The sequence below is a fragment of the Trypanosoma cruzi genome, genomic scaffold, assembly GCF_000209065.1.
Source record: "Trypanosoma cruzi strain CL Brener 1047053516557 genomic scaffold, whole genome shotgun sequence".
Taxonomy (NCBI): Eukaryota; Euglenozoa; class Kinetoplastea; order Trypanosomatida; family Trypanosomatidae; genus Trypanosoma; species Trypanosoma cruzi.
In genome coordinates, this window is record NW_001849368.1 from 9,741 (window position 1) to 35,430 (window position 25,690).

The 25,690-nt window shown below is 49.8% G+C and overlaps 13 protein-coding genes across 13 annotated transcripts, besides 30 other annotated features; all 13 read left to right on the plus strand.

Moving 5' to 3' along the window:
* On the plus strand, positions 1-217 carry Tc00.1047053506457.4 (hypothetical protein, conserved; the record flags this gene model as incomplete). Its single annotated transcript, XM_808316.1, has 1 exon — positions 1-217. A coding segment is annotated over one exon (217 nt), but the record flags the coding sequence as incomplete, so codon positions are not given.
* Positions 1-2,031: a sequence feature (heterozygous, Esmeraldo-like haplotype).
* Positions 497-527: a sequence feature (AT_rich).
* Positions 557-585: a sequence feature (AT_rich).
* Positions 582-953: a mobile genetic element.
* Positions 1,130-1,159: a sequence feature (AT_rich).
* On the plus strand, positions 1,208-2,635 carry Tc00.1047053506457.10 (methionine aminopeptidase 2, putative; the record flags this gene model as incomplete). Its single annotated transcript, XM_808301.1, has 1 exon — positions 1,208-2,635. One exon carries the CDS (start codon positions 1,208-1,210, stop codon positions 2,633-2,635), a length of 1,428 nt encoding a protein of 475 aa, XP_813394.1.
* Positions 1,239-1,269: a microsatellite.
* Positions 2,032-2,291: a sequence feature (areas merged during assembly that could not be assigned to a particular haplotype. This can correspond to areas where the two haplotypes were merged or to regions with more than two copies in the genome that were merged during assembly.).
* Positions 2,292-2,770: a sequence feature (heterozygous, non-Esmeraldo-like haplotype).
* Positions 2,771-3,037: a sequence feature (areas merged during assembly that could not be assigned to a particular haplotype. This can correspond to areas where the two haplotypes were merged or to regions with more than two copies in the genome that were merged during assembly.).
* Positions 2,774-2,796: a microsatellite.
* Positions 3,038-25,690: part of a sequence feature (heterozygous, Esmeraldo-like haplotype) that runs on past the window's edge.
* Positions 3,203-3,227: a microsatellite.
* Positions 3,389-3,410: a sequence feature (AT_rich).
* On the plus strand, positions 3,600-4,343 carry Tc00.1047053506457.20 (hypothetical protein, conserved; the record flags this gene model as incomplete). Its single annotated transcript, XM_808302.1, has 1 exon — positions 3,600-4,343. One exon carries the CDS (start codon positions 3,600-3,602, stop codon positions 4,341-4,343), a length of 744 nt encoding a protein of 247 aa, XP_813395.1.
* On the plus strand, positions 4,667-5,332 carry Tc00.1047053506457.30 (hypoxanthine-guanine phosphoribosyltransferase, putative; the record flags this gene model as incomplete). Its single annotated transcript, XM_808303.1, has 1 exon — positions 4,667-5,332. One exon carries the CDS (start codon positions 4,667-4,669, stop codon positions 5,330-5,332), a length of 666 nt encoding a protein of 221 aa, XP_813396.1.
* Positions 5,358-5,386: a microsatellite.
* Positions 5,577-5,631: a microsatellite.
* Positions 5,979-6,022: a sequence feature (T-rich).
* Positions 6,285-6,328: a microsatellite.
* On the plus strand, positions 6,407-7,102 carry Tc00.1047053506457.40 (hypoxanthine-guanine phosphoribosyltransferase, putative; the record flags this gene model as incomplete). The annotated part of the gene is made up of 1 exon (XM_808304.1): positions 6,407-7,102. One exon carries the CDS (start codon positions 6,407-6,409, stop codon positions 7,100-7,102), a length of 696 nt encoding a protein of 231 aa, XP_813397.1.
* Positions 7,148-7,167: a microsatellite.
* Positions 7,260-7,350: a sequence feature (A-rich).
* Positions 7,460-7,481: a sequence feature (AT_rich).
* Positions 7,667-7,726: a sequence feature (T-rich).
* Positions 7,733-7,756: a sequence feature (AT_rich).
* Positions 8,216-8,243: a microsatellite.
* On the plus strand, positions 8,431-11,400 carry Tc00.1047053506457.50 (serine/threonine protein kinase, putative; the record flags this gene model as incomplete). The annotated part of the gene is made up of 1 exon (XM_808305.1): positions 8,431-11,400. One exon carries the CDS (start codon positions 8,431-8,433, stop codon positions 11,398-11,400), a length of 2,970 nt encoding a protein of 989 aa, XP_813398.1.
* Positions 11,548-11,591: a sequence feature (A-rich).
* On the plus strand, positions 11,774-12,976 carry Tc00.1047053506457.60 (2-aminoethylphosphonate:pyruvateaminotransferase-like protein, putative; the record flags this gene model as incomplete). The annotated part of the gene is made up of 1 exon (XM_808306.1): positions 11,774-12,976. One exon carries the CDS (start codon positions 11,774-11,776, stop codon positions 12,974-12,976), a length of 1,203 nt encoding a protein of 400 aa, XP_813399.1.
* On the plus strand, positions 13,355-14,230 carry Tc00.1047053506457.70 (hypothetical protein, conserved; the record flags this gene model as incomplete). The annotated part of the gene is made up of 1 exon (XM_808307.1): positions 13,355-14,230. One exon carries the CDS (start codon positions 13,355-13,357, stop codon positions 14,228-14,230), a length of 876 nt encoding a protein of 291 aa, XP_813400.1.
* Tc00.1047053506457.80 (hypothetical protein, conserved) lies at positions 14,486-16,858 on the plus strand (the record flags this gene model as incomplete). Its single annotated transcript, XM_808308.1, has 1 exon — positions 14,486-16,858. The coding sequence occupies one exon, from the start codon at positions 14,486-14,488 to the stop codon at positions 16,856-16,858; it is 2,373 nt and encodes a 790-aa protein (XP_813401.1).
* Positions 14,494-14,515: a sequence feature (AT_rich).
* Positions 16,904-16,929: a microsatellite.
* Positions 17,298-18,074, plus strand: Tc00.1047053506457.90 (uncharacterized protein; the record flags this gene model as incomplete). The annotated part of the gene is made up of 1 exon (XM_808309.1): positions 17,298-18,074. The coding sequence occupies one exon, from the start codon at positions 17,298-17,300 to the stop codon at positions 18,072-18,074; it is 777 nt and encodes a 258-aa protein (XP_813402.1).
* Positions 17,901-18,046: a microsatellite.
* Positions 18,758-20,293, plus strand: Tc00.1047053506457.99 (hypothetical protein, conserved; the record flags this gene model as incomplete). The annotated part of the gene is made up of 1 exon (XM_808314.1): positions 18,758-20,293. One exon carries the CDS (start codon positions 18,758-18,760, stop codon positions 20,291-20,293), a length of 1,536 nt encoding a protein of 511 aa, XP_813407.1.
* Positions 20,452-20,475: a sequence feature (AT_rich).
* Positions 21,008-22,969, plus strand: Tc00.1047053506457.110 (hypothetical protein, conserved; the record flags this gene model as incomplete). Its single annotated transcript, XM_808310.1, has 1 exon — positions 21,008-22,969. One exon carries the CDS (start codon positions 21,008-21,010, stop codon positions 22,967-22,969), a length of 1,962 nt encoding a protein of 653 aa, XP_813403.1.
* Positions 22,144-22,229: a microsatellite.
* Positions 23,160-23,206: a sequence feature (T-rich).
* Positions 23,433-25,610, plus strand: Tc00.1047053506457.120 (hypothetical protein, conserved; the record flags this gene model as incomplete). The annotated part of the gene is made up of 1 exon (XM_808311.1): positions 23,433-25,610. The coding sequence occupies one exon, from the start codon at positions 23,433-23,435 to the stop codon at positions 25,608-25,610; it is 2,178 nt and encodes a 725-aa protein (XP_813404.1).

Genomic DNA, 25,690 nt, shown 5'->3' on the forward strand with positions numbered 1-25,690 from the left:
TCAGACCAACAGTGGCGGCGGGAATGAACAAGAGGCGACAGACACGTTGGCCGTGTTGCTTGGCTTTGTGGGCGGCGTACTGAGCGTCTTGCAGCGTGTGTATGTGTGCAGTGTCGAGCCCAAACACTTTTATCAGCTTCCCACGGTGAAGTACATTGAGTTCTTTGGCGTCTCCCTTGAGTCCGGGTCGGACACGTACGAAAAGAGGGCAAACTAAACAAGAACTCCATGCGCTAGGAATGACAGCGCGTGGTGCAAGAAACGGTCAGACGTACGGTGTGAGCGAGGGAAGGGCGGGGGAATTAAAAACACACACAAAAAAAAAAATAAATTAAAGAGGGATACATAAATATAGGGAGGAGCAATCAGTTTGGGATGTGTGGATGTCCCTTGTGTGCGTGTGCTTGTGTGGTGGGTCTCTCTTTTTTTTTTGGTTGTTGTTTTTGTTGGGAGCCTGTGAAGAGAATTTTTACGAGCGGGCTGACTACCTAAATTCATTTATTTATATTATATGTATATATATATATCCTGATAAAAACACATGTATTCCTGTAGGAAAAAATAAAAATAAAAAAAAATTTTTTTCTCAATTTTATGATTTTCTTGAAAGACTACGATGGAAGGGAATCAAGGAATCGATAACGGCAAGACGAATTTTATTTTTATTTTTGCTTTTGCCATTCCACCCTCCTTTTTATTCCTCCACCTTGGCGGCGGGGTCTTGTGGCTGGAGAAGCCCAAAGTCTTTCACTTCGTAAGTAACAAATATCTCCGATCCGAATGGACCGCACCGTGTCACGATGATGTCTATCGAATGATATATAAATATAATTGGAGTAAACATGGAGGATGTGTGGCGAACCCTACTGCATTTTTATTGCCTCCTTCTTCCCCCGTTATATTTCATTTATGTATGTGATTTCAGGATCCGGCCAACAGCCCCGGCGAATATTTGGATTTCTATTGGATGTTTTTTTTTTTGTTCACCCGTCACGCATACGCATTTCTTTCATGTGTGTGTGTGTGTGTGTTTGCTTCTTTGTGCACTTCTGCATCCGTGTTTTTCCTGCTCCACACTTCTTCATGTGGTTCCCGTGGCCTCCATTTTTAGGTCTCTGTGCCGCGCGTGTTATTTATTTATTTATTTTCTTTTATTTTTGGCCCCAAGGGAATTCTTAAAAAAGACTGGAGGAAGGAAATAGGAGCGATGCCTCCAAAGGGAGGTGGCACGAATGGCAAGCACCAGCATCAACAGCAGCAGCAGCAGCAACGACAGGGTGGAAAGAAGGGGAGTAAAAAGAGCGACGATGACGAATTTGACGCTCTCCTTGCGAAGGCGGTGAAGGAGACGCAGGCGGCACTACCTAAGGCCGAGAACGGCCACCATCAGAAGAAACAAAATAACGGGGCTGGGAAGCAGCAGCAGAAAAAAACAAGTGCCACGGGGGAGGTGCGGGATGACGAGGCGGGCGTCAAGGTAGTCAGTACCGCCGATCACGTCGACAATCCGTATCCGCAGGTGGCACCAGGCATGAAGCGGCAGACGTGGCCGGAGCCAACTGTCCCTGTGTGCATGCAGTTCACTAGTGGGAACTTCCCTCCAGGTGAGATTTGCGAACATCCAGGTGAGGTCAATGCCTATCGACACAGTAGCGAGGAGAAGAGAGCGATGGAGAGGGCGACCGAGCAGGAGGTTCAAGAGCTTCGTCATGCTGCGGAGGTGCATCGTCAGGTGCGTCGCTACGCCCAGAGCTTCATTAAACCTGGCATCTCACTCATCTCCATGACGGATCGCATTGAACGGAAGGTAGAGGAGCTTATAATGAAGGACGGTCTTACGCGCGGACAGGCTTTTCCGACTGGCTGCTCGCTAAACCACGTCGCCGCGCATTACACACCGAACACAGGCGACAAGACGGTTCTGACTTACGATGACGTGATGAAGGTGGACTTCGGAACCCAAATCAACGGCAGGATTGTTGACTGTGCGTGGACAGTAGCATTTAACGATGAGTATGCCCCATTACTGGAGGCGGTAAAATCAGCCACCTACGAGGGTATTAAACAGGCTGGCATTGATGTGCGTCTGTGCGATATTGGCGAGGCCATCCAGGAAGTGATGGAATCCTACGAGGTGGAGATCAAAGGCAAGGTGTACCCTGTCAAGAGCATCCGTAATCTCTGCGGTCACAACATTGGGCCGTATGTCATCCACAGCGGCAAATCCGTGCCCATTGTGCGTGGTGGGGAGGCGATTAAAATGGAGGAGGGTGAGCTGTTTGCCATTGAGACATTTGGTTCCACAGGACGAGGTGTCGTTCAGGAAGATATGGAGTGCTCACATTACATGATGGTACCAGGGGGCGATAAAACACAGTTGCGCTCTGAAAAGGCCCAACACTTGCTGAAGCACATCAACAAGACGTACGGAACGCTGGCCTTTGCGCGTAAGTGGCTTGACCGTGACGGCTACGACAGGCACCTTCTCAACCTGAACCAGCTGGTGGAGGCGGGGGCTGTCAACAGGTATCCTCCACTGTGTGACGTGAAGGGCTGCTACACAGCACAGTTTGAGCACACCATCCTGTTAAAGCCAACGGCGAAGGAGATTCTCTCCAAGGGCGATGACTACTAGGGCCAGAGGGCCTAGTAGAAGAAGAAGAGACGGAGGCATACTACATCTGCTGGAGGGAAAGCGTTTGACAACGAGCAAGGCAATAGGAAGAAGGGGAAGAGAGAAAATGAAGTAATGAATTCCCCCACACACACACACAAAAAAAAAAAAAAAAAAAAGAATGAGTTACAATTTTTTCTAATTTGTTAGTTTTGATTTTTTATTCTCTCACGCATATATTTATACACACACACACACGTACCGCAAACAGACATGACCCAATGCAAGGATGTTGTTTAGGATCGGGTAAGAGAGTAAAAAAGGGCATGTATTTATATCCCTCTTTTGTTTTTCACGTGACTGCGCCATCTTTATTTCTTTTTTGTTTTTGTTTTTTTTACTTTCATTCCGTGTGTGGACGGGGGGCCATGTGTGTCATAATAATAACAATAATAAAACATTATGATTTCTGTGCGGTGAAAGAGAGGCGGAGGGCTGAGTGAAGGTGAAACGCTTGGGAAACGGTCTTTAAATCCACTTTCCCCCTTTATTTTCAAAGGCCACACGTAAGAATGAAGAGGGCCGGGCGTGTGTGTGTGTGTGTGTGTGTGTGGCGTGAAACAGTCATTTGAGCGAAACGGGGGAGCATATTTTTTTTCCGTTTTGGCCCGGAAGGAGAGGGAAAGAGAGGGAAAGTAAATTTATGTGTGCGTGTGTGGAATAGGTTGACCATCAAAGAAACGAAAAAAGATTTATCTGCGCAAATAAATCATCTTTATATTTTATTATTATTATTGTTATTGGCTTACCCTCAACGCCTTTTCTTTTTTTCTGTCTTTGATTTTCCTTTTTTTCTCCCTCTCTCGGTGAGGTGCCTTGGCGTCTCTGTTATTTGCGTCTGCGCGTATATGTGTTGGGCCACACCTCACGCAGTGCAGCACATCTTTGAGGCAGCGTGGTAAAAGGTGCTTGGGTTGGTAAAGGAATGAATAGACAGAAGGGACTGATGTACGCTCACTGCAGAGCGCGACTAGCGGCAGCCGCGTTTGGCTCATCATCTTCGTCGGGGGATGACTTTTCTTCCGCCGCCTTCACCGGGGATGATTGCGGGGAACACGCACGACGCGAGTTCACACGGACCCAACATGTTGCCGACACCACTGACACGTTTTCTTCCTCCTCTACGGTCAACAGTCGACCCACGATCGACACGTATCGCTCCATGTCGTCAGAGGAGCTGGAGACGCTTTTGCGCACCCGTGAGAAACAGGTCCAGCAGCTGCGTGCCATTTATGAGAATTTTCACTACGAGGCCGACAAACGCTTCCGCACGATGGTGTTCGATTACCATGAGAAGGCCATGAATCTGTCACAGGTGCACGGAAAGATGCAGCTTGGGTCCTTGCAGATCAGTCGTGAGGCTCTTGTGAAGCTGCGGGAACAGCAGGAGATGTACAGTCGTGACCACCGCCTTATGGTCGCTATATGTACGCTGTTTACCTTTGTGTTCTGGGTGTGGGTGCGGCGGCACTACGTCCGCCACGAGGATCTCTTTGGAGACGAGTCGCAGCTGCGCATTCCCAAGAATCAGCGCTCCGTGACAGGCATGGGTAGTTATAACGAAAACTTGTTTGGCTCGGCCAAGCGCAGCGCACGAAATATGGAAACTTCATGGGAACGTGAGGTTCGAGAGAGGCGTGAGAGGCAAGAAAGGGAAATACGCCAATAGTGTTGATGGCCGTGTAGTAGCCTGTAAGGGCTGGTGGTGGCGGTGTTGTTGTTGGTGAAAACAGAGAGCGAGGGAGAGCGTGTGTACCGTATACATTGGAGGGAATGTAAAGCGTGTGAAGGAGAGACCTTTGACATTTTATTAAGGAACGTTTGAGAGGAGTGTGTGGGGGCTTGCCCTTTGAGATTTTATTGCACTACTCGCTGCCCCGTTTTTTCTTCGTTTTTTTCTTTTTATTGGGTTGTATTTAACCTTGTTTTGCAATTTTTATACGCCTCTTCGCGCGTGAGGAGGAGGGGGAAAAAGAAGGGAAGATTTGCCACATGCCACGGGAGTACGAGTTTGCAGAGAAGATTCTTTTCACAGAAGAGGAGATCCGCACCCGCATTATGGAGGTTGCCAAGCGCATTGCGGATGACTACAAGGGAAAGGGTCTGCGCCCTTATGTCAACCCTCTTGTGCTCATATCTGTGCTGAAGGGAAGCTTTATGTTTACTGCTGACTTGTGCCGTGCACTGAGTGATTTCAACGTGCCGGTGCGAATGGAGTTCATTTGCGTCTCATCATATGGTGAAGGAGTCACGAGCTCCGGTCAGGTGCGCATGTTGCTTGACACGCGTCACAGCATTGAGGGGCACCATGTGTTGATTGTGGAGGACATTGTTGACACCGCCCTTACGCTGAATTACTTGTACCACATGTATTTTACACGCAGGCCAGCGAGCTTAAAAACAGTTGTGTTGCTTGACAAGCGTGAGGGGCGACGCGTGCCCTTTTCTGCGGACTACGTTGTGGCGAATATACCCAACGCCTTTGTGATTGGCTACGGTCTTGATTACGACGACACCTACCGTGAGTTACGCGATATTGTTGTTCTTCGTCCGGAGGTGTATGCGGAGAGGGAGGCGGCGCGGCAGAAGAAGCAGCGGGCCATTGGTAGCGCTGACACCGACAGAGACGCCAAGAGGGAGTTTCATAGCAAGTACTGAGGGCGCCATGTGGAAATGTGTTTAATTTTCTTTTTTTTCTTTTTTTTTTTTTTTGTATTTAATCGGCCAATGCAAATAAGTGTTACTTATGTGTGCCTGCATGGAGAGGGAAGGGTTGAACCTCCGATAAACGTGCCGCCAGGCGTACGTGTGGACGTCTCTTGGGGGGGAACAGCAGGGGAGTCTCTGAAGGCGTAGAGTGGCCGGCAGGGGGGAATGAAGAAAGGGAGGTAGTGGCGTCGGATGTCTGTCTGTTTGTTAGTTTATGTGTGTGTGTGTTTGTGTGTTTTGTTTTTGTTGATAGGTTGATTTTTCTTTACCCCCGACATTTTCTGATTACATCCTTCTCCTCATGCTTCTGTTGCTATGCATACATCCCTGCGCACTTGCATGCATGTGGACTTCATGTGTGTTCATGGTATATTGGCGTTACGTGTATGTATTTAGACATGTGCTTCACTGCGATAGAACTCACGTGGAGGCATTGTTGAATTGTAAAAGAGGGAAAAACAAAAACTATTCTTCAAGGCTCAGTGGAAAAGAGCCGCGAAATTTCAAAAAAGAAAGGGGAACGAAGGATCAGCTGGTGCGGGGAAAAAAAAAAAAAATAAAGGAATAAATCAACCACGAATTCGTGCACGTGGGGTTTTTTTCTTTTCGTTTCTCATTTTTTTATTTTTATTTCTCTTCCCCCCTCCACCTTGCCGAGGAGTGCATGAAGGACCGAATACGTGAGGAACTCTCTGATGGAGATGTATATGACTTATGTCTACAGCCGAGGGGTGGGCGGCGCGAGGAGTCATTGCTGTAATGCCCTTCTCTTTTGCTTCCCCATGCGTGTGTACGTGCGTAATTTGTTTATGTGTGTTTTTTTGTGCGTGCGCGTGCGTGTTGAGCCATTTTTCTCGCAGTCCGAAGTGCCGCTGTGGCGTTTTCTTGAACTTTTCTTGCATCCCTTTTTCTCTCTCTCTTTCTCTCTCTCTCTCTCTCTCTCTCACTTTTTTTTCTTCGTGTGTGTTTGCACGTAACGAGTGGAGGGGCCGTGGTAGCGGAAGTAAAGAATTGACGCACTTCATGATTTCCTCACAGCAAGCGATGGTACATGTTGTCAGCAGGAACGCAGAGGGCGTTATTGTTGTGGATGGCAAGGCGTACCCTATGGCGGAGGAACTTGTCGCCACCGAGAGTGTGATTCAACGGAGCATCAAGGCTGTCGCCAAGCAGATCGCTGATTTCTACAGGCCCTTGTCCCACCGCGACACACACGGTGGCGGAGGTGTGGCACCCATAAGCGATGAAAACCCGCTCATTATTATCTCCGTTCTGAAAGGTAGCTACATCTTCACTGCAGACATGGTACGCTACCTTGGTGATTATGGTCTGCCACACGTAGTGGATTTCCTGCGGGTTGCCTCATACAGGGGTACAAGCAGCACGAACAAGATGCAGCTTCTGGCTGAGACGCAGTTTAAGGCGCTGCGGGGCAAACATGTCCTTATCCTTGAGGACATTGTCGACTCTGGAAAAACGCTGAGGTACATCTTGGATAAGGTTCAGCGGGAACATCAGCCGGCCACGTTGAAGGTCTGCGTGCTGGCGGACAAACCTGGAGGCCGCCGGGTAACGATGCAACCGGACTTTGTCTGTCTGACGGTGCCCAACAAGTACGTGATTGGTTACGGCTTTGAGGTGAATGACCGATTTCGCTGCTTTAGACACATCTTCACCCTCAGGCCGGGGGAGGCACGACGGTACCCCGCACATTTGTAACATCAAAGGGATGTAGTGCTGCTGTAGGCAGGCAGGAGTTGGATTAGGAGGAGGAGGAGGAGGAGATGCAATTCAAATTATTAGGAGAGAGAAAATAAAAAGAAAAAGGAAATCAACAACAACAATGCTAACGTACCACGCAAAGTTGGACATAGAGAAAATGAAGGAAAGGAATAAGAACAACAAAATATAATGAAATAAATAAAGGTGAAAATAATGAAATAAAACAGGAAACAGCAATGAAATAACGAATACCCACAGCAGGTGGCTGAGAAAAAAAAAAAAAACTGGGGACTTTGTTGGGTTATTGGGTGACTGTGAAAGTGTCAGATTTTCTGCGAGGCCGTCAGTGGACTCATTTTTTTTTTTTTTTTTAAATGTTGGGTCCGCATGTGTATCATTTTCCTCATACACGCGTCTATGAGGGATTAAAAGGCGAGAAGAAAAGAGAGCACATGACGTCCGGGGTTGATAGACGAGACGAACTGACGATATTAATCGTTATTTTTTTTTTTCTTTTTTTATATTCACTCAATTTTTATTCTGTCGATCCGGTAAAAAAAATTTTTTTTTTTGTTTTTTTGGACGATATTTTTATTATTTCTTTCTTATTTTTTTTCCTTTGTGCCGTATAATATATATATATATTTATATGCGTTTATTTAAACGTGCAATTCGTGTAATGGACATCCATCCCTTTCATCTTTTCTTGGCTGCTGTGGTGAGGGGAGGGGGGGGGGAGGCCGTGACGGAGGTGCCGGTGAATGAAGAGGTGATTTGGACGTCTGTTGTGGAGGGTTTAATTTTCATGCGGAGAAATGCGACTAATTTTCCTTTTTGCGTGAGTTGCGCCCCCTCTGTTCTTTCTTTTTTTTTTTTTTTTCTTCTCCGACTGTAGGCAGTTTGTGCCGTTGATATCCACGAAGGAGTGGAAGGCAACACGACTGCACGTACAATACATACATACACAAACAAGAAGGAATTGTGGTGGTCGCGTTGGTTGGTGGGGGGTGGGAGGAGGGTGGGGGAAGGCTATTTGATTGATTGGGAATCAAGAAAGGCTGAGGGGAGTTCGTTATGCCTGCTGTCAACTCGAGCTAAAAGAGAAGAAACATATACATATATATATATATATATATATCGTGAAGTTGGGGCTCACGCGGTTGTATTTATATTGCTTACACCACAGACACACATTACATATATACACACACAAAAAGAAGAACGGTTGTTTACGCGAGGAAGGGGGAGAAGCAGCTTCACTCCACACAAGGTATATATTATATTATATTTTGTTCCTTCGGCGTATTCACCACAATTGATTTGGCATGAGTGTTGGTGGGGGGTCTTTGATGCGCTCAGAAACGTTTTCGTCTCGAAGTTTTGGGTCGCTGAGGGAGGCGGGGAACGTCGATGTCTCCTTGGAGCGGTGCACATCCGCGTGTAGTGATTCCAAGAACAATCATGCTGACGACAGTGGTAGAGTTATTTCGCAGTGGGACCGTTTTCCCCGCAGTCAGCAAATTGGCACCGGCAGCTTTGGGAATGTGTTTCTGTGCCATGACATGTTGCCTGGAAGCCCGTGGTATCGGCAGCCTGTTGCGGTGAAGGCGGTACCACTTGATGCACTCACGGACAGTGGGGTGATGCTTGCAATGAACGAGGTGGCCATTCTGCGACACCTGCGGCACCCAAACATTTTGCATTACATTGACAGCTTTTTGGATGAGGAGAAGCAAATGTGTTTGGTCTCCGAATATGCGGAAGGCGGTGACTTGACGTTCCTCCTGCGACGCTCCTGGGAGCTCAGCGGGGGAAGCAACAATAAAGGGTCCTGTCATTCCCATCAGTGGGAGGAACACGAGAGGGAGGACATGCGTGAAGGGAGTCAAAGTGCACATCTAGCGAGTGGTAGTAAAAATATTCTGACGACACGGAGGGCGGTGTCCGTCTTGGACGACACGCAACATGGACAGGCGTGTCCATATAACTGGATTGAGTCGTACCGGATCACCGACATTGTGCGACAGTGCCTGGAAGCCCTCTCGTATCTCCATCAGTGCTACATTATTCACCGTGATGTCAAAGCGGCTAACGTATACATGACCAAAAACGGCAATGTAAAACTTGGGGACTTTGGTGCAAGCAAACTTGTAAACTTGACGGATCCGTTGGCAAACACATTTATTGGTACGCCTTTTTACCTTTGCCCCGAACTCTGCCTTGGAGAGCCATACTCGTTTGGTGCTGACGTGTGGGCATTGGGTGTCCTCACTTATGAGATGTACTGTCTGAAACTTCCTTTTGTTGCAGATAACGTGCTGGCGCAAATTCACGTCGTCACAGAAGGACAGTACGATAGGGAGGCACTTTATCGTGCGCACACTTTTAGTCCATCTGACCTGCAGTCATTAGAGACGAAATACGGGGCCGCATTTACTCAGCAAGAGAGGAGTTTGCACATGCTGGTGGTTGCATTGGTGGAGCGTATGCTTGTCGTGGATCCACTGGAACGACCATCTGCGTCCCAGCTGTTGCGGGAGTTTTTTTTTGCGGAACCGCACTCCGGCTCCTTAGGCACCGTGAGCCGGCCGATTTCGAGGGAATCATTGACTCGTCTCGACAGCTCGAATACGAGGGAGAGTGCTTCACAGGGCTTAATATCTCGCTGTCTCACGTCAACCACCGAAAGCAACACGGAGACGAGGGAAGCAACGATAGAAGCGGCTGCATTGATTGCTAGTAGCGTTAGTCAGTCCTATGGGGCGTTGCTGGAGAAGCTGCCAAAAGAACGACGAAACGACATTATACAGGCGGCGTCACGATCGGCTTCTCTGGCTGGGTGTTTGCGGCGCGGCTCGTCGGCCTTGCAGGCCACAATTGACGCGGTGGAGTTGGGCGACACCGTCTGTTTGGCGAGCCATGAGGTAATATCCGAGACGGTTGATAAAATTCCCTGGCTGCGACACGCCGAAGCCTTTTCGCTGCTCACTCTGCATGAGGGACACGAGGATGACGTCGTGCAGGTGGACTGGATAGACGAGGAGCACTTTTCACTTTTGTCGCCACGAAAAAGACGCTGTTTGTCGTTATCATGTGCCAGGCCCGATGGCGATAAAGAAGTGGATTTGCCGGAGACGCGGGGTTTGATACCAATGGCAGGGCGTAAAATGGCGGGTCGAGGCGAGGACGCGGAAGAGACGCGTGCTGTTGCTACGCCGGCGATTCACACATTCCACGTGGATGAGAAGGTGCGGAGTCCGCCTGGGAGTGTTGGTCGTTGTCAAGGTCTTTCCACAGAGGCGTTGGAGAAGATTTTGCGCAAAAAAATTATGGCGAGTTATGTACACCGGCAGTGGCGACTTAAAGCAATGCGCGAGGCATATGCCGTTCATGAGGAGGAGAGGTCAAGACTGCGGGCGGAGCTCAACGAACTGTACGCCAAGTCATTTTTTGAAGAGCGTCGGGGGATGATGACATGCGAGGAGGAAATGGAAATGAGCTCCACCATGAGCATGCCAGGGAACTTGGAGTCGACCCAAAGTCCACATTCTATAGCCGCAGCTGCGGCGTTGTTTGTGACGGATGCCACATTGGGACCGGTAATTGGGGGCGATTTCACCAAAACCGCTGGGATTGAGCGGACCCTCCGTCGATTGACCGCCTCTCCCGGCTACTCAACGACGGGATACCGCGATGGTAACACGTCACTACTAACCAATGAAGTGGTGAGGATTGCACGGGATGCGGCGGCTGTGGCGGAGCGCTGCAAGAAGTGGGCGGTGCAGCCACCAGCGCGGTTGGATTTCAGTAAGCGTCAGGTGGACGAGGTAGACCGGCGAAGCACGTCGTCCGTGACGGACTCGGAGCGGGGGACGAATATGGAGGTGTATGATACGCCTGTGACTCTCTGCATTTTGCCAGATGAATCGTACATTACAAGACAGCATAAGTCACCACCTCCACCACCAGTAAGCGGCTCCGCTGTCGCTGTGGGGTCGCTTGTACTCCCAATGACTGTCACAATGAAGCCGATTAGTCGACGAACACGACTGGACGGCATTATTTGGCGAGTCAAGGCGACTTTGAAGGCCCACGGTCTTGATCATGTGCTCTTTTTTCCTCTTGACATTGATAATGCAAACGAGGTGGACGCTGAGGAACTTGGAATTCGCTACTTTGATTGCGTGGGTGATATCATTGAGATTTCGGAGGCCTCGGACTGGTACTATGTAAGACGCGATTGGTACCAACGTAAAGGGTTGCCGTGGATGCAGTTATATATGGTAATACAATAGAAGGGTGTATATTCTACATGGATATATTTATATATTTATTACATGTGTATGCATATGAGTACGTGGTAGCAATTCACGTGGTATATAAATTGCTTACTCTTGTTTACTGATGATCACGAAATTTTGCTTGTTTTATTATTATTATTTAAAAAGAAAAAGGAAAATGAAATAATACCAAAAACAAAAACAAAGTCTCTGGAAGGTGTTATTACCGGTAAGCACATTAAGTGTGTTTCCTTCTCCTCCTTTTTTAATTCCTTTTTCTCCATGCACGATGAATTTTTTTTTTTTTCTCCCCTATTTTACCGTAAGTTCGTCAATAAAGGGGGAAAAATATTGGCCATAAAAAGGAGGTAGCTAAGCTCTTGTCTTCATGAGGCTGTCACACATAGTGAAGATGTCGCTGGGGAATTACGCGCAAAGGCATCACCGCAAACACGGCGTTCTCTTTACCGCTGGGCCTCTCTCTACATCCCAAACGGTGCGGGAGGCACAGCTTGATGACTACGGCAGCCGTGACAAGGATTTTCTCACGGCTGTGGCGGAGGTGAGGCGCGGTGTTTTAAAAATAGGGAAAGCTCCAGAGGCGGAATGGGCTTGTGTGCCGATGCAGGGAAGTGGCACCATGGGCGTCGAGGCAGCGATTAACACCATCATTCCTCCAAATCATTCGGGCGCTTTTGTTGTTCTTCGCAACGGGTCCTACTCCTATCGTATGGCCTCCATTGTAGAGAAGCATGGTGGAGCCGAGCTGCGGGTGTTTGACACGGAAGAGGGTGTTGACATGGACCTTGCGGCGTTTAAAAGGCAACTTGCCGACATAACGTCTCCCGTCACTGCTGTTGGTATTGTCCACTGCGAGACGAGTACCGGCATGTTTAACCCCATTGAGGAGGTGAGTGATATCGTGCGTCGTCATCACCCGGAGGCGACCATTCTTGTCGACGCGATGAGTTCTTTTGGTGCCGTGGACTTTTCCGTGCCGGATGTGTGCGACATCTTGGTGACATCTGCGAACAAATGCATTCAAGGTGTTCCGGGCTTTTCCCTCGTTTTGGCACGTCGGGCCCTGCTAGAGCGATGCCGCGGGTGGTCGCCGAGTTACACACTTGACGTCTCGATGCAGTGGGATGGTCTTGAGAAGAACGGCGGCCAATTCAGTCAGACGCCGCCAGTGCAGGCCATCGTTGCGTTTCGTCAGGCCCTACTGGAGCACGAACAGGAGGGAGGGGTGACAGCGCGTGCAAAGCGCTACATGGAGATGAATCGCTACATTGTTGACCGCATGACGGGCGAGTATGGCTTTGAGCTTTTTCTTGATCCCACGAGACCATCCTACGGTTTTGTCATCACCGCCTTTCGTAGTCCACAGGTGCCCAACTGGAGCTTCAATGAGTTCTACGACCGCCTCAAGGACGAGGGCTTCGTGATTTACCCCGGGAAGGCTTCGTTTGCCGATACTTTTCGTATCGGCACGCTTGGGGACATTCATATGCCCGATTGTGTTGCGCTCATGGATGCCGTTGGGAACGTATTGAAAAGAATGAATGTGTCGCTCAAAGACGTCGACCGTTGATGAATGTGAAGGAGACATAAGAAATGGAAAAGAAAGAGCGGAGTAAAACGACAAGAGAAATAGAAATCTTTTTTTTCTCAATTTTAATGACTTCTCCCTTCTTTTGAAGAAATAGAACTCTCTTAACCCACCGTTGCAGCAGTGCTACGACATTCTTTACGCCTTGTTCTCCTTTGGCGGTGTGCAACTTTTTATTTATTTATTTATGTTTTTTCTTTTGGACCTGCATGGATTACGTCATTTATGATTTAGCTGCAGTGTGGTGTCGTGGGGGCGGCGGAGGGTGATAAAGGGTGTAAACAAATTGGTTTTGTTTTCTTTTTTTCCTGGCCGATTGACGCACAGGGTGGGAGATTTCAATAGGGCACGGCTGCAAGGATGTTTCGTCGGCTTTTCCAGACGGAGGCGTCCGATGCTCCCCAATTATCGGTCGCCGTTTCTTTAGGAGCGAGTCGGCCGAAGGCCTCCAGTAGAGGCGCTGCAGTTGCGGAATCAAAAGTGAAGGAGATCACTGTGCGGCTGCTGCGGCGATTGCGGTCTTTTTTTCGGACCCACAAAAACATTCTGCTGGGAACTTGCGGTGCTGTGGTTGTGGGGTACATGTGCCAATGGATCTGGCGCGTGTGCGGAGAGCGACGGAACACTCGATCTGCGCAGGATAATGTGAAGAGGCCGGCGTCTGGTTGGGGGCTGCGGTGGTTTTGGCACTCACCGTTTGCTCACATGAAGGGCTTTAGTGGTGACACCGTGGGAGACAGCGGGCAAAGCTCGTGCTGCCCGTCAGGTAGATCGATTTTCCGGCAAACTGGAGAGGATGATGATGAAATCAACTTCGTTGACGCCACAGAGAGCGCATTCCGCATGTTTCAACGCCGGGTGGAACGAACGCATGAGGCACCGCTTCTTCTTGTGTTGAGTGAGCTGGAGAGCCTTGGTAGGCGCTGGCAGAGCCAATTATCAGACACGAATACCGTATTTGAGGAGGAGCATGAGGAAGCCGGTAATATGAATGCCGCTTCCGCTGGTATTCGGACCGAAGAGACGGTGGATGAGACCCTGCGAGAGGCTATTCTGCGAAAGGCAGTCGAGGCTGATGAGCTACTCACCCAGTATGTCGTTCAGCTGGACTTGGCCCCGGTAGGTAATAGTTCTGCGTTGAAGAAGGAGCGGAAAGCGTCCATCGTTGCTGCCTCAGCATTGGCAGAACGCATCGCCAAATGGATGTCTCTAGCGTCTCGTCATCAGCAGCCTTAGATGTTGGTGACACTTTCACACGCGAACATACATGCACAAGCAGGACATAACATAGACTGGTGGAAAAGTTGAAGTTGGGAGAAAAAGAGGGATGGTGCGAGAGTGTGAGTACACGTCTCTGAGCAAATACATATCTTCTTTCATGAATCATTTCTTATTGGTGGGTCCTTTATTTATGGAGGCATATCAGTACTTTTTTGAGATTGGCACTCCATGTAGTTGCATGTGTTTTTTTGTTGGTGTCTTCTCACTCTGATGGATGCTTTATTTTTTTATTTTTATTTTGTTCCTTTTCGTTGCTCAACTACAGTGATGGGAGCGACATGCGCCAAGGACACTGCCGATGGCAACATTGCCCACGCAAGAAGCATCAGCACGAGCAGCCGTGGGCGGAGGCGTCGCGGCCGTCGTAGTCGCATGTTTGCACAGAGTGAATCAAACATCCAGCGTTGTGGCACCTCGAGTGTGGTTGCGTTGTCCGGGCCGGACACCCCTTCACATGCCCGTGAAGAAATTTTGCCGGAACAGGAAGATGTGCTTTCGATTCCTTCCGTGTCATCTGGCATTACATTGACGGCCCCAGCACTGGAAAACGTAGGAACCAATTGCTCTAGCGCGTACCACACGAAGACAAAACCGATCGTGACAGGGGCAACAGCGGTGACAAGCGGGATGGGCGAGTCGGCTGTGAATGACACGAAGAGGGGGCCAGAGGAATGCTGCCGCCAGTGGGCCCCCGTGTTCAGGGAAGTGACTGCCGAGCCGGAATCAACGGCAGTGTGCATGAATGGCATGTCAGATGGACCTTCGCCTCCTTCTTTTTGGGTTAATGACAAGTTTGCGGCGACAAGTTCGGGGTCAACGACGAAAACAACATCAACAACCGAGAACTATACAGAGTGCCCCGTGGTGGGTCTCTCCGCTGTTGTGAGTATGAAGAGGAAGTATTCTGTCAGTTTTTCCCACACATCCGCACTATTTACCTGCATCTCCTGCCATGAGGAGGAGCACACTGACGCTCCGTCGCCGCATTCTCATCCCTCCGCTCTTGACGCGCCTGGGGACGCGGAGACCGGATCCCAGGGGAAAAACCGGAGTTTGCTCCCCACGCTAATTTCAAAGAATGTGGCTGTGCAGCCAGATGGCGACAATAACTCAAAAACTGAAACGAAACAGCAGAAGGAAGAAGACGAGGAAGATGACGGAATCACAGCTAAGAAGGAAACTCTCATTAAAGATGAGATGTCTGGGCGAGCTCTCATTGAAAAAGAAGAGTTGGATGTGCGAGAGGCGTTTCTTTATTCATATGCGAGGGAACGGGCCTTCCCACAGCGGTTCGATCAAGAAGTAACACCTACAGACGCTGTAGGGGTTGCTAGTGCCTCTCAGAGGACGAGTCACCTGGGCGACAGTCGATCCGCGAAAACCCCCTCTTTGTTTACATTCAGCAGCATTGGCGAGGAGTTTTTGATGCATGCAGAGTCAGGTCTTCTCCGCCCCCCTGTTGTTGGTGAGAATTTTATTGAAGAGAACTCAATGTGGAGTTCCGTTGTTTCTTCACACGAGAAAGGGGCCGACGAGACCTGTCAGGGCTCCAACTCCCACCAGAAATCACTTCAGTTCCCAAGATGGGAGGGGAGTGGACTTCTTTCACCTGCACCACCACCACCCCAAAATAATTCAACGATGGTTGTAAATATTATGAGCCATGATGATAATGATGTGAATCCCAACACTCATTTTGGTGAGCAGGTGCGGGTGGAAAGGCTTTGTGGAGAAAGGCCATACTACGAACCAGGGGACAATGAAAGGAAAACACAATTAATGGGTTTAAGGGCGGACCACAAGGAAGCCTCACAGGTGAGAGTGCTGCGCTCCCCCTCGCTGGTGTGTCTACGAGACGGATACTTTAATGCGGCTAAGATGGATGGGAATGATTGGAAGCCGTCGTTTAAACTGAGTCTTTCAGCAAGGGAGTTTCGCGAGGGTCTCATAGAGTCTCCGTCTCTCATCCATTCCGATTTACCGGATTCGTGTGGGGCCCACTACCAGCGTTACGGAGCGTCGTTACACAGCAAGTCGTTGACCAGCCTGGACACCCCTGTACTCGAGAGAACGGGAAGAGCGCAGCACAAAGTTGCACCGTGTCGTCGAGGCGGACTAATACCACCACCACCATCGCCACCGCCCTCGAGTTTGTCAAGGAGAGCTGAGGATGCGGAGAGGGAAAGTCGCGGGTCAAGCCGACACATGTGGCAACGCAGTTATACGTCACCGCGGCCGGAGCGGTCCGATGGGTCGGTATCGTCATTTGGATATCTTTACTCACCGAGGGCGGAGCCCGTGTTATCTACGACATGTACAGTTGTCAGCGGCGCTTTAGCGGGGATGGCGACGACAGCAATCCCCTGCGGAGTTGTTGAAAGGAAAAGCGCAAAGCACTTCTGTCGATGGTGCGACAAGCCGTATGAGTGTCGTGAAGTTTGCGCTGTTGCGGGTGAGTCACATGCCGTTTTGCGTCTACGGCGAAAACACGAAAAGGAAGTGAAGAAACGAGCGCAGGGACTTCTCCGCTGTGGTAGAATTCGGGAGGCGATCTCAGAATTGAAGGCAGCCGGAATAATATAGGTTCCCAAGAAGGGGTTTTGGGGTTTGGAGTTGGAATGCGGGGGGAACAACAACAACAACAACAACAACAAGAAAGAAGGGGGGATTCCGCGCAACAAAAATGTGCTCTTGTAATGTCTTGATTTGCATGCGCTCATCCAACAGTTGCGATGCATGGTCACACCCTTTCCGCGTTTATACTCACGGTTTTATCATTGCTACACAGTGCTTGCCTGTGAGGTATCCTTTCCAATATCCTCTACAATTCAGGTTGAAGGGGTAATTAAAGCCCTTAAAAAAGAAAACTTTTCTTCTTTTGTCCCTGTCTCATATATATATATATATTGGCGGTTGTTACTTTCTTTTTTGTGTGTGTGCATGTTAGAGGGGCACAAGGTAAAGGGGTAGAAGCCTCAGGAGACGAAGGCGTTTTTTTGCGTGTGTGTGTGTGCGGCGGCAAATGGTGGAGCTCATCATAGACACCAACGCTGATATTGACTTGCTTCTCCGTGAGCTTCAGCGACTGAACGGGTCGCTGAAGAAAATAGATGCAGGGCGAGGTGCTGTTCTTCTTTGGGGTGAAATTTACAGTGACTCCACTCTCCAGGACTTGTTTCAGGAGCGTCTGGCGAGTGTGATGAGTGCCGCTAAGAAGCAACGTGCCATTCACTTTCCCCGCGAGCGTTTGTTGATTGGAAACTACGAGGAGGTGGAGGTGGAGTTGTTGGCGCCGCACCTTCGCATCCTGCCGGAGAGCGCGATCCGCAGCAAGTCCAAGCAGGAGGAGCGTAAGGCGGCCTTTAAGGAGGCGAAGTTGAGGGCACTCGAGGCGCACAAGGAGAAAATGCTGAGACTTGCCATGCAGGGCATTGATTTGCCGAGCGGAAAGAGTGGACGCCCTCAGACCACAGCTGGTGGTGCGGCAGAAAGGGTAGAGGAAAACGGTCTTAATCCACCGCCAGCTCCTCCGATTGGCGGTGACGGTGGGGACGTTATTGCAGAAGTAGAAGGTAATAAGAGTGATGATAATTTACTGCCACCGCCACCGCCACCGCCGCCTGCGGATGATGATGACGATGATGAATCGGAGAGTGTCGAAAAGGAGGTCGACGATGACGAGGAGGACCCACCGCCGCCGCCACCGCCACCACCAGAAGATGACGACGATGACGGAGAGGAAAGCGATGAGGATGACGAGGACGATGAAGATCCACCGCCACCGCCACCGCCGGAGTAGAGCGCATGGCCGACAGTAATGCCTGCCTTGTTCTTTCTTCTTTTTACCCTCAACTATTGGAAGCTATCATTATCCGTTTTATTCTATTTTTGGTGGTGGTGGAATTTCTGTTTTACTTGCGGATTAATGCGTATGCCTTACTTTAATTTGCTATGCGAAGCATTGCCGTCATTGTCTCCTCCATTTTTTCTTTCCCTTTCTCACAATTATAAATAGTCGCGTGCGGGGGCAACATACACGCATCTGTTTCTCGTTGCACTGAATCGCACCTTTTCATGTCCTTCTCTTCTTGGTGTAATTATTTATTTTTTGTAGATGTTTGGATTTTTTATTTCATGAGCTTTTGAGCATTGTGGGTGAGTTGTCTCTGTGTCAACAGCCATGCAAGAAGGAGGGGGAGAAAAAGAGGGAACAGCAAGGGGAAAACATGCGAGGGAAGAGTGCGTATACACATGTTGTACCGACTGGAGTTTGTATGACTGACTGCCTGTTATTATTTAATAAGAAAAGGAATTTGAATAACGCTACCCTCACTGCTTCTTCCGTTTGTGTGTACCTGTCATTTTCTTCTCTCTTCTTTTTGATGTCTGCTTTGTGTGTCTGTGATTCTCTTCCTATGATCTTGGCAAGAGGCTGTGGGAGCGGGGGGTCTAAAACGAAGAGTGTGGAAAGAAAAATTCTGAATGCGGCGATGGTCTGTTCCACTGTGGGGTAGGAGACAACTGCAGCGGTGGGGCCCGGTCGGAATTTGTAGGATGGCGTCTGGAGGACACGCTGCTCACGACGTTCGTCTGCACCCTACAGAGCCGTTGGCGGGTGCCTTGGAAATGAGTGCCAAGGGGCGGTTGGAGGTTCTGCCACCATGGCCAGTCGATGCAATTGAGTTCAATACAAGAATCCCTAACGGAGGACACGATAAACGCCGTGCGCACGAAGAACAAATGGCCCGCATTGCGTGTCCCAAAGACTTACCATTGGATTCTGAACCGGTACACAGTGGTGAAATACCACCTCCACAATTGCCCACGGAGCGGCAGTGGTGTGAAGTTCATCGTGTAGAGAAAACGGAAGAGGGGATACGTACTCTTGCTTTAGGTGGGTGGGTGTGTGGGTCGTGTTTCCGTTGTATGCCACATCGTTCTCGCTCAGTCTGCGACTTCTGCCAAACCATTCGACACGATGCGGTGAAGGCAGTGGCAGGCTGGCGTGAAGATCCCACCACTTGGTTTTGCAGTCGATGCCGTGAGTTTAACTTTGAACGTGACTTGGCCTGCCGCTCGTGTAGCTTGCGGAGAGATGAGCAGAATGAATTACATGTGACGCATCATGAGCGGGTGGGGGATGAGATTCAGCGTGCCCCGGTGGGCTCAGTGATTGTGACACGGAATCGCATTGTAAGGTGGCGTTGTCCGTCGTGTCAGGAGTCCAACGCTCTCCAATCGTCAATTTGTCGAAATTGCAACAAGGGTCGTTTTGAGTTTGCCGTCTTTTGCCCTAATTGTAAGGCGTCGCAGATGTTGAGTAACAAGCAAATGTATGGCTCTGAGCCGGCTGATTACATCCATGTATCACGCCCATTTGGTCTACACAATTGCTTTCCTCGTTTGGCCCCGGAGCAGCACTGTAAAGCGTGTAAAAGTCCTTTGCATGGCGCGACTGCCTCCTCCCGAAGCGACGCATGGCTTTGCGCCTGCGGGCAGGTCGGTAATCCCGCCACCCTCTCCTGTCCGAGGTGTCGATTTCCGCGGCGCCTGCCTCAAACCGCCATACTAGGAGAGCTGCTGCGTGTTTGGGATTTTGCAGGAACAACAAATTGGTTCTGTGAGAGCTGTAACCATGTAAACAAGGCATCACGCCACGTTGTAGCGTTGGAGCGTCATGACCCATCGTCGCCTGTAGACAGAAACGCTTCAAATGAGAAGGCTGCAGCGTGGAAGGTGGACCGCGTTTTGCATGGCTTTTCCCATTGCGAGCGCTGCGGGGTTCCATGGCACCATCAGCCTCTGAACGATGGCCAGCACTGGCTCTGTGCCTGCCACAAGGTGAACCGCAACGAAGATGCGCACTGCCAAGTGTGCCAACTGCCCGCAGTGGACGGCATTCGCTCCGACGTGCTCTCCTTCTGGTCGCGAGGCGACTGGTACTGCGTGGAGTGTCACCGCCAGAACTACAGGGAGAAAGTGGTCTGCACCTGCGGTAAGAAGCGCCCCAAGGAATGACGAGCAAAAAACAGCAAAGACGTGAGGAAGAGGGGGCGGGGCGAGGGGAGAAGGAGGTGGTGTGAAAGGAAAAAAATGCAAGCACACGCCTGCCGGCATGCACCGTGAACGAGAGCAGTGGAGGAGGCAGTCACGAATAAATTTATTCCCTTTTCCTCAAAAAAATAAAATAAAATAAAAAAGACAAGGTACAAAACCTCAAATCAGACGGGTAAACACAGAAACGGAGGTAAGGGACATCATCTTTATCGGCTGCACCAATACCACGACGGAAAAAAAAAAATAATGAGACTTTGTAATTTAATGTGGGACATTTGGGACTTTTACTGACGCTTTTTGACGCCTCACGGCTGCGACAATTATTTTATAACTTTTTTCTTTTGACTTATCATCATTGCTGGCAATAGATGTGGCCTCCCGAACTTTGGGGTTTCATCATGAGGAGGATGAAGACACCGCCAAAAAGGGCATGAATGAGGGGGATGCATCGTAATTTTTTCTCCCAAAATTTCCCGAATTTTTCACGCTTCTTTATTACCATTTTTTTTTTTTTGTGTGTTGCCACGTTCGCCGCAAACCTTTTTTTTTTGTTTTTGTTACATTTCTGGCGGGGGTCAAAAAACAGGACAGGGGCGAAGACAAGAAAAGAAGGTTTTGTGTCTGTGTGGCGAGGAGGAAGGCGGGAGAAGAGAATCAGGCATTAGTCCGGGGGAAATGTCCTTTCGGATTGTGGCTTTTCCGTACTCGCCACCTGCTGGTGCTCCGTATGCCGATGCCTGTCTGTCTGCACAGCCAGGTGAACGGTTGCGTCTGGTGCGCCGTGTTGATCCGTGGGCCATTGTGGAGTCGGGCGGGCGATTTGGTCTTTTCCCTATCGTTTTTACTCGTGATGATCGTCAGGGTTGCCCCAGGATGCGTACAGCAGCACGTGAGGAGCTTGTCGAGACCATATCGCTGTCTCCAGAGGACAACATTGTCCTTGAAGAAAAGGATAGCGATAATATCTTGAATCATGCTGCGGGGGTGGCCCCGCCACATGAGACCAAACAGGATAAGGCTGAAGTTTTTGTTGTGCCCGGCTGCGGTAGTACTAGCGGCTGCAAAAATGGGCTTGACAACAGTAACAAGATCAGCAGCAGCGGTGTGGAAGACCACCACCCAAAATACGTGGATTGTAATGCGGCCGCTGAGGACGAGGGGTGGCGCACAAAGAAGGACGCTTCTTTCTTGAAGAAGGTGCCGCGTCGCTGCTCCGGGCAACGTGTGAGTGAGAGGCGGCGTGATGGTGACTGTTTTCAATATGAGACTGAGGGACGTGGAAATCCTCATGGGGAATGTCTTGCGGATGCCCGTTTGCAAAAAACCGAGGAAGAGGAGGGGGAAAAAGAAACCGTTACTTGCAGCCGTCACGTCCGAGTATCCGTCATTGAGGGGAAAGAAAAACTAGTCTCTCCACCGCAGCAGGCAAGGCCGGTCGTTCAGGAGTGTAGCAGCGATGCGCTGCAAGAGTTGCGCAGGCAGTACATAGAGCTGGACGCGGAAATGGCGTGGCTTTCTCACGTCACGGAAAATGTGAGGGCGGAGCGTCAGCGCGTGAGGGATGCGCACGCTTCCGATGCTCAACAACGTGCAGCACAGGAACTTGCCAATACGGAGGAGATGGAGCGGTTGATTCGTAATATTGCGGCAAAGGACGCGGAGCTGAAAGCGGCCAGGAAATACGCTGTTCACCTCCGTTCAATTTTGCTGGCGAACAATATAACTGGTGATTTCTTGGAGTCCTTATCACCAACACCGCCGCCGTTATTTTTTTCTTTGCCGTCATTTTTGCAGCAGATACAGGAACAGTGTAATGGCGACAAGGAAAACAAGGATGATGCTTATAATAATAGTCATGAAGATGAAGATGAGGATGATGATGATGATGATGATGACGTCTCAGAACCCGTGGAGGAATTGGCACGAGATGCGAATGCTGCAGCGGAAGTAAATGCCATCAAGGAGTGCATCAAGCAGGAACAAGAAACCCTGCAGGACTATCGCGAGCAGCATAATCAACTGATTGCACACATGAAGCGTTTGAGGCGGATTCAGGCGGCTATAGAGGAAGAGTCATGTGCACTGCGGGAGTCTGAGGAGGCTCTGGAGGCGGTGGCGCCAACAGGGTCATACGAGGTTGTGCGGGACGGTGGTTTCATTAGTGAAGGGCCACTGCAGCCTGTTGGCAGTGGAAAGGCTTCTGTTTTATCGCAGGGAGGTGCGGGGGAAGTTGATGTTGCTATGCGGGAGGGGTTTGCATGGCCCGCCACACTTCCCGGGCTAACAGCAGAGGAGCAGGATGCCTTGAGCAACTACCAGCGACTCTTCAATAAGTACGAGGCGAAGCATCAATACTGGCAGAAACAGCATGAGGAGGCGACGGAAAAAAAGTTGTCCTCCGTGAATGAAAAACTTCGAGCCACGATATCGAAAGGCGACATGGCGCTGAATGAATTATTGCAGCGAACGGAAAATCTGAAGGAATTTGTCACCAAATACGGCCCAGTGGCGGAGTCCATCCGTGAACAGGTGGCAGTGAGCCAAAGGATACTGGAGCGGCAGAGAGAGAAGTGCGGCGACGCTCGTGCCGCGTATGAAGCCGCTGCGGCATCCAAAAAAAGAGACCACAAAAGGTGAGCCATGCGTGTTTGTGTGTGCGTTTGCGTGTGGAAGCTCAATCGTGTGGTGGGTTTGTTTGTTTGCTGCAAAGTTGTGGGCAATAATTGATTTTCACCAATCACTTCCTACGTGTGTGTTGTTGTAGCGGTCCCACCGCAACACCATGAACGTGAGACCTAAAGGAAGGGAGTTAAGCAATGTCTTAAACTTTTTTTTTTCTTCTTTTTTTCTTGTTCTCTTGTTTTATTTATTTTTATCTGGTTCAGCAACAACGACACATAAAAAAAAGGGAAGGAGTCAACCAACGAACAAATCAAAAGACAAAGAGAGGCAGCAGAATCACATTGCTGGGCGCTGTAATACATTGCAGAGACTCTCTATCTTTCTTTATACTTATTTGTCTTAACAATTGATTTGTAAGAGTGTCATATTCACTCCAAGACACACACACACAATATATATATACATATATATCTCAAAAATGGCCTTTCTATGGAAAGCCATGGGCCTCTTGGAGGCAGTGCCGGGATTTCCCTACACACCTAGTAGTGGCGTTGGTAGCACTACCGCTGCCACACCCACTCTTACTTGGACGATGCGCCCCGGCGTGGGAAGCGAGGATGGGCGGGATGTTACTATATTTTCCCTCAATTTATCAAAGGCAGACAGCAGTGTGAAGGAATTGGCGCGACATGCGATGAAGCGTGCGAAAAGCCTGCTGTTGCCGGGTCTTCTGCGCTGCTACGGGGCGGCAGAGCACCAAGAGACGGTGTACATCGCCACGGAACCATGTGAACCGTTGACGACTCAGTTGTTGCAGTCATCGAACGCATCAAGTGATGAGGACGGGGATGAGGAGGAGGCGTTCTTGGAGAGTGTTGCTTTGGGTTTGAAGGCTGTCGGAACAGCCCTCACTGCACTACATCGGAATAATTTTGTGCATGGAAACGTCTCCTCGGACTCCGTATTTGTTATCACAGGTGGGGAGTGGCGTTTGTTTGGCCTCGAGTTGGTTACGACATTCAATGAACCCCATGGCATTTACCAACGGTACGCCTCGTTGCTGCCGGAGCTGCGACGACCACCGGAAACACTCCAATTAAACTATGAAACCGGTATGCATATAAGTAATGTTGACTCCTGGGGATTGGCGTGCCTCATATACGAGGTGCTGGGTGTGCCAAGAGAACAGTCACGGAGTCAATTTGCAGTGACATGTAAGGCGAATGACATGCGTGGGTGCCGGGATCTTCCTCGAACGCTGCAAAGCGGCTTCATTGGCCTTTGTGCTGCTAACCCTAAAATGCGACACGACGTGGAACGCTTCTTGAAGAACAGCGAATTCATCGTTGGAAGTGAGTTTGTGCAGTGTATACAGGCACTGGACGATTTGTCCCTGAAGGACACCGTAGAGCGAGAACGATTCTTTGAGCACCTCACCGAGGTTGTCGACACTTTTCCCAAGAGGGCATCTAAGTGTTTGGTGCTGCACAAACTTCATGACTCGTTTAAATTTGGTGTCATTCCAGCAGTCATTGATCCCGTTATTAAGGTTGCCTCGCAAATCACTAAACAGGAAGAATACGACAAATACGTGACACCCATTATTCTCACTCTGTTTGCTTCTCAAGACAGGATGGTTCGATATAGGCTCCTTCAGCGGGCATCCGAGTACGCGTCCTTTTTATCGCCGACGGCAGTGAATGAGCAATTATGGCCATTGTTTGTGTTGGGGTTCAGCAACCCTGTTCCAAGCATTCGAGAATACACTGCGCGTGCCTTAGTCTCATTTGCCAGCCTGTTAAGCGAAAAGATTATCCAGAATGAAGTTCCTAAATTTATTTCTCAGTTACAGCAGGACACCGAAGGTGCTATCCGCACAAATGCTACGATTAGTCTCTGTCTCATTGCTGAAAAAATTCCTGCGGGGAACCGTTCACATATCCTTGTTCACGCATTTGGCCGTATGCTGCGGGATCCTTTTGTTCCCAGCCGTGCTGGGGCTCTGCGCTCCTTCCATACATGCTTGGTGCACTTGACGCCGCAGCACATTGCGGAGCTGTTGATTCCTGGTGTGGGGCCACTCACCATGGACAGCGTTCGTGAGGTACGACAGGAGGCATTGGATGTGATACGTGAGGCGCTCGGTTATCTTGATAAGTACAACGCTCAGGAATCTTTACGTGATACAAAAGCAAATGTTGGACCCGATGAGAACGAGACGGTGGGCACTCAGAAGGTGAACTCTTCCTGGTGGGGCTGGGGGCGAAACGCCAACAAAACGACAACGACGGTGGGTGATGTCAAGTGTGAGTTTGCGTCCGAAGGGGGAGAAGGTAAAAGTGCAGGTTCTATGTGCAGTAGTGGGGTTAATGGTATGAATAAATTTCATTCGACTTCACTCGTGAACACGACATCCGCGAAGGTAGCGATGCCCACGACGTCGACACCGGTCACGGATTCAGGCTTCAGCGACGATGAAGTGTGGGGAACCAACGATCCAGAAGTTTTTTTTAAGCCACAGAGCTCAGAAAACAGCAGTGTTATGGAGAAAGTTCCCGGTCGGCATGTTGACCCGAGCATCAACAAAGAGTCAAAGACAGGCGGTGGTGCGATGAGGCTGCGCAAAAAGGGATTCGGAGCCGCACGTCTCTCGTAGTCACGGATCTGTTTGTCAGCTAGTGTCATCCCGCTGGCTCAACACCAGACTTGGGGAAAAGGGAGCGGGCTGAGCGAAGG